The sequence below is a fragment of the Ictalurus punctatus genome, chromosome 19, assembly GCF_001660625.3.
Source record: "Ictalurus punctatus breed USDA103 chromosome 19, Coco_2.0, whole genome shotgun sequence".
In the NCBI taxonomy this organism is placed as follows: Eukaryota; Metazoa; Chordata; class Actinopteri; order Siluriformes; family Ictaluridae; genus Ictalurus; species Ictalurus punctatus.
In genome coordinates this window covers 258,855-267,342 of record NC_030434.2, presented here as the reverse complement: position 1 = coordinate 267,342, position 8,488 = coordinate 258,855, and the positions used below count along the sequence as shown (strand labels likewise).

Sequence of the window (8,488 nt, the reverse complement as noted above, 5' to 3'; positions counted from 1 at the left end):
CATGATCAACATGTAATCATCTCTGCTCCAAGAGAAACATCATCTCCTGTTTGTAATTAATCATTCTACATTTCTTCATTCTTACTAACATCTGTGTTATAACATTTAGGGAGAACAAACTTCCACAAGTTCTAACAGCATAATGAGCAGATATTTACCCATCACATCTCTGCTCTTATCCAATCACACACTTTGGAGTTTTTTTTAAATAATGAACACTACTGTGTCAGTTAGCTCTTGTTCTACATTTATATTTAAGTGCAGACTTTAAGAAGAAGCTGAGGTGAATGTTACAGGAAAGACAGAAGACACGGTGTGGAGGTAGGGTGCTGGAAGAAGTGTCAGAGTGAGGAAAGTTGCTGCTTAAATCAAATATCTGTGGCATAAAAAATATCATTTTAATTAGCTTTAATGAGAGTTGAGAAGAAAGTGTGCTGCTGATCAGAAACAGGGAAAAGCAGAGATCATCTTGTTCAGACAAAAGCAGCAGTATGAAGTCAGAGACAGCAGGCTGTCACAAGGAGACAAGGTGTTCATTTACAATCACTCTCATGCACTCATTTGTCATATTTCGTAGACTCTGTCTGACTCCCTGTCTTCTACCTTCACATGAAGCTTAAATCAGCACACTTTACTGATCACAAAACAGCATTAAAGACAACTGTTAGAAAAAATCTGATTAAATAGAATATAGTGACATTTCTAAAACTGGCTTTATTTCCTAACCTGGTAAGCTGATATTTATTGGAACCAAAGATAAATGTACAAATGAATGATAATGAGGTTCAATGATTAGTCTTATTTTTTCCCCAACATTTATCTAAAAAGGTCATTACTCACTGCAGTGTCTGTAGTTTGTAATGTTCATCATCCTTAAGAGCAGAGAGCAGCTTCTTTCCTGAGTCTCCAATTTTATTCTCAGACAGATTCAGTTTTCTCAGGTGTGAGGGGTTTGATCTCAGAGCTGAAGTCAGAGCAGCACAGCCTTCATCTGAGACACCACACTTCCACAGCCTGCAGAGAGACATAAAGTCACAGTGTTTGTTGGAGAGCAGCAGATTCCTCTGTTAAGTTCTTCTTTAAACAACATTATTTTTCAGTGTGTTTTCTTAAAGTTGACACATCAACAGAGACTTCAGTGAGTTCTAGAGATTTCTGCAGGTGTTTTGCTTGTCCCCTTTGGTTTCTCTTCCACATCCTTCAGTATTACATGCCGTGTTCTTGGTGTGATCTTTGCAGGATGCCTGGATCTCAGCCAGAGGTGCAACACTGGCTTTCCTCTGGTTGTAGACAGTTTGTCTTATTGTGGGCTAAGTAACACACACTAGGTCTTAACAAATGTTTCCCTTCTTCACACATTTGAAGCCAGCAGGTGCTCACGCTGTGGTCTGTGTGGTCTGTCTGTGTGACCTAATGTGTGTATATATGTATATATACAGTATCTCACAAAAGTGAGTACACCCCTAACATTTTTGTAAATATTTGATTATATCTTTTAATGTGACAACACTGAAAAAATGACACTTTGCTACAATGTAAAGTAGTGAGTGTACAGCTTGTGTAACAGTGTAAATTTGCTGTCCCCTCAAAATAACTCAAAACACAGCCATTAATGTCTAAACCACTGGCAACAAAAGTAAGTACACCCCTAAGTGAAAATGTCCAAATTGGGCCCAAAGTGTCAATATTTTGTGTGGCCGCCATTATTTTCCAGCGCTGCCTTAACCCTCTTGGGCGTGCAGTTCACCAGAGCTTCACAGGTTGCCACTGGAGTCCTCTTCCACTCCTCCATGATGACATCACGGAGTTGGTGGATGTTAGAGACCTTGTGCTCCTCCACCTTCCATTTGAGAATGCCCCACAGATGCTCAATAGGGTTTAGACCATCACCTTCAACCTCAGCTTCTTTAGCAAGGCAGTGGTCGTCTTGGAGGTGTGTTTGGGGTTGTTATCATGCTGGAATACTGGCCTGCCGCCCAGTCTCTGAAGGGAGGGGATCATGCTCTGCTTCAGTATGTCACAGTACATGTTGGCATTCATGGTTCCCTCAATGAACTGTAGCTCCCCATTGCCGGCAGCACTCATGCAGCCCCAGACCATGACACTCCCACCACCATGCTTGACTGTAGGCAAGACACACTTGTCTTTGTACTCCTCACCTGGTTGCAGCCACACACGCTTGACACCATCTGAACCAAATAAGATTATCTTGGTCTCATAATCCATGTCCTTAGTCTGCTTGTCTTCAGCAAACTGTATGCCAGCTTTCTTGTGCATCATCTTTAGAAGAGGCTTCCTTCTGGGACGACAGCCTTGCAGACCAATTTGATGCAGTGTGCGGCGTATGGTCTGAGCACTGACAGGCTGACCCCCCACCCCTTCAACCTCTGCAGCAATGCTGGCAGCACTCATACGGCTGTTCATTGAGGGAACCATGAATCCCAACATGTACCGTGACATACTGAAGCAGAGCATGATCAGTATGCAGTATTCCAGCATGATAACGACCCCAAACACACCTCCAAGATGACCACTGCCTTGCTAAAGAAGCTGAGGGTGAAGGTGATGGACTGGCCAAGCATGTCTCCAGACCTAAACTCTATTGAGCATCTGTGGGGCATCCTCAAACAGATGGTGGAGGAGCACAAGGTCTCTAACATCCACCAGCTCCGTGATGTCATCATGGAGGAGTGGAAGAGGACTCCAGTGGCAACCTGTGAAGCTCTGGTGAACTCCATGCCCAAGAGGGTTAAGGCAGTGGTGGAAAATAATGGTGGCCACACAAAATATTGACACTTTGGGCCCAATTTGGACATTTTCACATAGGGGTGTACTCACTTTTGTTGCCAGCGGTTTAGACATTAATGGCTATGTGTTGAGTTATTTTGAGGGGACAGCAAATTTACACTGTTACACAAGCTGTACACTCACTTCTTGGCAAGAAAAAGTATGCAAACCTTTTGGAATTTCATGGTTTTCTGAATAAATTGACCATAAAATGTGATCTGATCTCCATCTAAGTCAAGGGTATTGACAAATATAATGTGCCTAAAATAATAACACAAAATAAATTCTGATCCCTCATGTCTTTATTGAGAACAACCAAAAAAAACTCATTAAGAAAATTAGTTTGGAGGTGTGGGCTACAGCTACTTTGACTGATAAAAACACCTCAAACTTTTGGAGTTTGCTCTGCACAAGAAGCACACGCTTATGTGAGCCATGCCTCGCCAAAAAGAGCTTTCAGAGGATCTACGATCAAGAATTGTTGATTTACATATACCTGGCAAGGGTTACAAAGTGATTTCAAAGACTTTAGAAATTCACCAGTCTACAGTTAGGCAAACATTCTACAAATGGAGACACTTTGGGACTGTTGCTACTCTACCAAGAAGTGGGCGCCCAGTCAAAATGACACGAAGAGCACAACGAAGACTCATCAATGAGGTAAAGAAATAACCCCGAATTACAGCCAAAGATTTGATGGCATCGTTGGAACTGGCTAACATCTCTGTTCATGAGTCTACAATACATAAAACACTGAACAAGCAGGGTATCTACGGCAGGACGCCACGAAGGAAGCCACTGTTTACTAAAAAGAACATTGCTGCACGCCTGAAGTTTGCAAAAGAGCACATTGACACTGCACAGCGGTATGGGCAAAATGTTTTGTGGACTGATGAAACTAAGATTGAACTATTTGGAAAAACCCCACAGCACTACATGTGGCGTAGAAAGGGCACAGCATATCATCATTAATACATCATCCCGACCGTAAAGTATGGTGGAGGAAACATCATGATTTGGGCCTGCTTTGCTGCATCAGGCCCTGCCCAGATTGCAATCTTTGAGGGGAAGATGAATTCCCAAGTATATCAGACAATTATTCAGGATAATGTGAGAATGTCTGTACATTAGCTGAAACTGTGTAGAAGTTGGGTGATGCAACTGGACAACGACCCAAAACACCGGAGCAAGTTTACAACAGAATGGCTTCAGAAAAACAAAATCCGCCTTTTGGAGTGGACAAGTCAGATCCCAGACCTCATCCCAATAAAGATGCTATGGAATGACTTGAAGAGAGCCATCGGCATGAGACGTCCAAAGAATATGACAGAGCTAAATCAGTTCTGCAGGAAGAATGGGCTAAAATTCCTCCTGAACGATGTGCAGGTCTGATCCACAGCTACAGGAAGCACCTGGTTGAGACTATTGCTGCCAAGGGGGGGTCAACCAGTTATTAATTCTAAGGTTCACTTACTTTTCCACTGCCTTTTGAATGTTGAATAAGTGTGTTCAATGAAGACATGAGGGATCAGAATTTATTTTATCATTATTTTAGGCACATTACAGTTGTCAATACCCTTGACTTAGATGAAGATCAGATCACATTTTATGACAAATTTATTCAGAAAACCATGAAATTCCAAAAGGTTCACATACTTTTTCTTGCCACTGTATATATATCTATCTACAGTGCATCCGGAAAGTATTCACAGCACTTTACTTTTCCCACATTTTGTTATGTTACAGCCTCATTCCAAAATGGATTAAATTAATTATTATCCTCAAAATTCTACAAACAATACCCCATAATGACAGCATGAAAGAAGTTTGTTTGAAATCTTTGCAAATTTATAAAAAAAAAGACTCCCGATTCCCGTAAAATTTTTAGCAGTACAGAGATTACAAACTGCAGTTTTGTCATCATTCCACACAAGAGACATCATCTTTACACACAGCACGAAATCGATGTGTTTGCCCACCCTCTTTTGATTGACAGCATATAATCGGCCTTGACCACCCGATGTTTTTAAACTATCAGCCGATAGCGGGAATAATAGCCTTTATTGGCTGATACCGATTACCGGCTGATAAATCAGTGATAAATCAATCTATATATGTGTATATATGTGTGTATATATATATATATATATATATATATATATATAACAAGAATTGTATTTATGCATTACTTTATATGGATGCAAATAAAGTACGGAATTAAACTATAGTCCTAAATTAATAATAAAAACTCCCTTTCATTGCACCTTATGGTTTCTCTTACTCACTGTCTTTAATCATATTGTTTTACTTTTGATTATACTGTTTTAATTAGACATTACAGATCTTACCGCGAGTGAGGAGCAATGTGGCCTCATTACTTACAGATCATCTCCTTTATAATAAACGACAGAAGTTACACTACAAGCACACAATTAGAACATATAATGACAATAAACTTAAATTAAACTAAACCTTTTAAGCAACTCACACCAGTTTCCCCTGCCCCTTGAACACAGTGGAGCATTTTGGATATAAACATAAGTTTGTGCTCATGCATCAGTGCCTTATGTCTGTGCTACACAAATTCTGCTTTGTAAAGTTTGATCTTCTTCAGGGTGTTTAATATAAAATGGTCCCCTGCCTTGGAGGACTTGGAGGTCGCACACTTTCTTTCTGCTGTCACTCGATGATTACACCTTGGACTGATGGTGACTGAGGTCATGTTGGAAATAAAAAGTAATATTGACATAAAAATTAAACTGAAGAAAGTCATTGTGTGTGACTCTGGGTATCTGCTAAAGCTACTGGCATCGCATTATGGGCGTATGACGTCATGCGCCACTGACTAGGAAGCGGCTTATACTTCCAGGTGGTAAAAAAAACCTAATGTGTTCCATTTGAGATGATATTACCTTTCTAAAATTCATACACTAGACCAGTGGTTCTCAACCTTTTGTGAGCTCTGGACCCATAGAATATTTTGAAGAATCCACAAGGACCCCCTCACTCCACAACAATTATAGGCTATATATTAAAAGAGTAATTTCTATATATGTTGGTTTATTTCATTAATATTTAACATTAAGAATATCAATAGTGGACATTCAAAAAACATTTCAAGATTATATTTTTTTTACATTTTATTGTTGGTGTGACATTTAATTTGACTCTCTGAATTATCTTTTGTTTATTTTATCCATCAATGCAACAGTTGACCTTGTCTACCAATCATAGATTTTTGCAAATTATCATTTCATTTGTAAATAAATGTAAAATAAATCCATCAATTGATTGTCAGCTCAGCTAATGTGATATTTGTGAATGTATGCGAATAACCAAATTGATTGATTAATTTTAAAACATCTCATTTTAATATATTTTGATACATTTAACCAAAAAAAACATATATTATTTAAACATTTTAAAAACTTTCCCACGGACCCCCTGCAATTACACCACTGACCACTAGGGGGTCTGCGGACCCCCTGGTTGAAAAACACTGCACTAGATGGTAGAGTACACAGTGTATAGTGTAAATGTATAGTACTTCGTTTGGGATACAACTTTAGTATTTCCTCTCCGAGGCGTGTTTTCAGAACAGAAGTAACATAACGAATAAATGTACCGCGCACAGACCAACTAATCGATAACGAGATTCGTTGACAACAATTTTCATAATCGATTATTATCGATTTCATCGATTAGTTGTTGCAGCTCTAATATATAATATATATCACAAATGTGTGAACTATATTGTGTACACCCCTGTATGTGAAATGTATAGCATTGGGTGGTTCTCGGCCTCAACGTCATGTATTAATATAGTGTGACACACACCTGTCAGTGTCTGTACATTAAAACATACAGTAGTGAGCATGCACTGTAATCTTCTCTCATACAAACACCTATTGATCCTGTTCTCAACTTCAGCTCTGTTTTACTATGTGAATGTATTTGAGTTTACTTATTCTTTAATATTGAGGAAAACTGCATGGTTTGAATACTGCTTGTTTATTGAGCCGATATCTGGCAACCCTTTTCATAGTGGCTAGAAGAAAATGTATTGAATTAACTATTTCAGTTTTAAGAACAATAAAAATAATTGACAAAAGTATTGTTGCTGTGACTTGAAACTCTCTTTTGCTCCTTATTAAATTTAGATGTCTTTACCTTTTAATATGTTTTATATATATATATTTTTTAGATCATATCCACATCACTGCTGCTTTTAAACTCTGAAGCTCACACACAGTGCATTTAGTTTGTGTCCCAGGTGCAGTTTGTGTGATTAGTTATAATGTTTTAGTACATTTCACAGTAATTTCAGAAACATTGCAGTCGCATCAAGTCACGTTTTGCAGCTTCTCACATACGTACATCAGATCCTAAGACTTTGTGACAAATCATCAGTGTGTAGTGAAAGAAAGGTTCCTCCTCAGGACACTGATGATGAACCTAAAACTTCTGCTTCAGTCTCACTATTAGAGAATGTGTTTTACTGAGTAGCAGGTCATGTGACTCTCATAGAGATGATCTTACCTCAGTATCTCCAGTTTACATTGAGGATTCTCCATTACAGCAGAGAGACTCTTCACTCCTGAGTCTCCTACATTATTATAGGACAGATACAGTTCTGTCATGTGTGAGGGGTTTGATCTCAGAGCTGAAGTCAGAGCAGCACAGCCTTCATCTGAGACACCACAACACTCCAACCTGTAGAGAGACACAATGACACACTCTCCATCAACAGATTTTTATCTTGGTTTAAGACTTACTTTAAAGTTGATGTATCACCCATTTATTCTAATTAACAATGTAATTAAAAATTATCATACTAAGTGTTATACTTAGTTTCTCTCATCTGTTGTATGTGACATTAAACTATCAGCAGCTGAAGCTGAACAAAGAACACCAGACTGACCATGTTCAATTTTAATCAGAGTGAGAGAGAGAGAGAGAGAGAGAGAGAGAGAGAGAATTTTTGAATTTCAAATGCCCTTTATTTACATGCATTTACAAACTACAAAGACATACTAAGTCCTTTTGATTACAATTAATTAATTAATATAAGTCAATTAAAGAAAATAGAGACTGATGGCGTGGTTCACAGGTGCCATTTATATATCACATGATGTGCTTAATTGCCACGTCACCTGACCATGGCAGACCTATAAATAGGCATGATGTTACACAAGCCTCAGATGGCGGTCGCGCACGAGGGTGCTTCCCCACAGCATTGAGCTAACGAAACGTGGAGTTACCTTTGAAATGGAACAGGGTTACCCAGACGTTTTCAAGAGCAATCATGGAGATATAGCTGGCTGAAAAATTCGGTTTGTTAAAAAAAGTTTGGTATTGTTGGAAAGCTCATTTCATCTAGCGTCATGATAGCAGGTCTAAATATGGTCATTTCCTTTTTGGAGCTCATCAATACTGAGAAACTACAGGCTGATCTAAACCAGGAGACAGAATTTCATTGGTTAATTTCATTGTGATGTGTTCCACTAGCTTACAACAGACATCATTACCATGCAAAAGCATAAAAAAACAGACACAAGCAGCTATCCACAGCTCGAATAAGTAAAGAAATAAAGAATAAGAAAAAAAAACGTTAGTGCATTGAGGTGTAAAATACATGCGGTGAATAAGGATAGGAATATCTCCTCTATCTGCCCTCCTCATTACATCTCTCTCTATAATA

At 38.8% G+C, this 8,488-nt stretch overlaps 1 protein-coding gene across 1 annotated transcript; it reads right to left on the bottom strand.

The window, feature by feature from the left end:
• Positions 1-708: 708 nt before the first annotated feature.
• Positions 709-7,751, bottom strand: LOC128635416 (ribonuclease inhibitor-like). Its single transcript, XM_053688353.1, has 2 exons — positions 7,327-7,751; positions 709-1,014 (listed from the first exon to the last, which is right to left on the bottom strand). Exons 1-2 carry the CDS (start codon positions 7,425-7,427, stop codon positions 837-839), a joined length of 279 nt encoding a protein of 92 aa, XP_053544328.1. The 5' UTR covers positions 7,428-7,751; the 3' UTR covers positions 709-836.
• Positions 7,752-8,488: the final 737 nt, after the last annotated feature.

Coding starts and splice junctions, on each gene's coding strand:
- LOC128635416 (XM_053688353.1), bottom strand. CDS start 7,427: ATGACAGAACTGTATCTGTCCTATAATAATGTAGGAGACTCAGGAGTG. Junction 1,015..7,326: donor TGTAAACTGGAGATACTGAG/GTAAGATCATCT, acceptor GTCTCTCTGCAG/GCTGTGGAAGTGTGGTGTCT.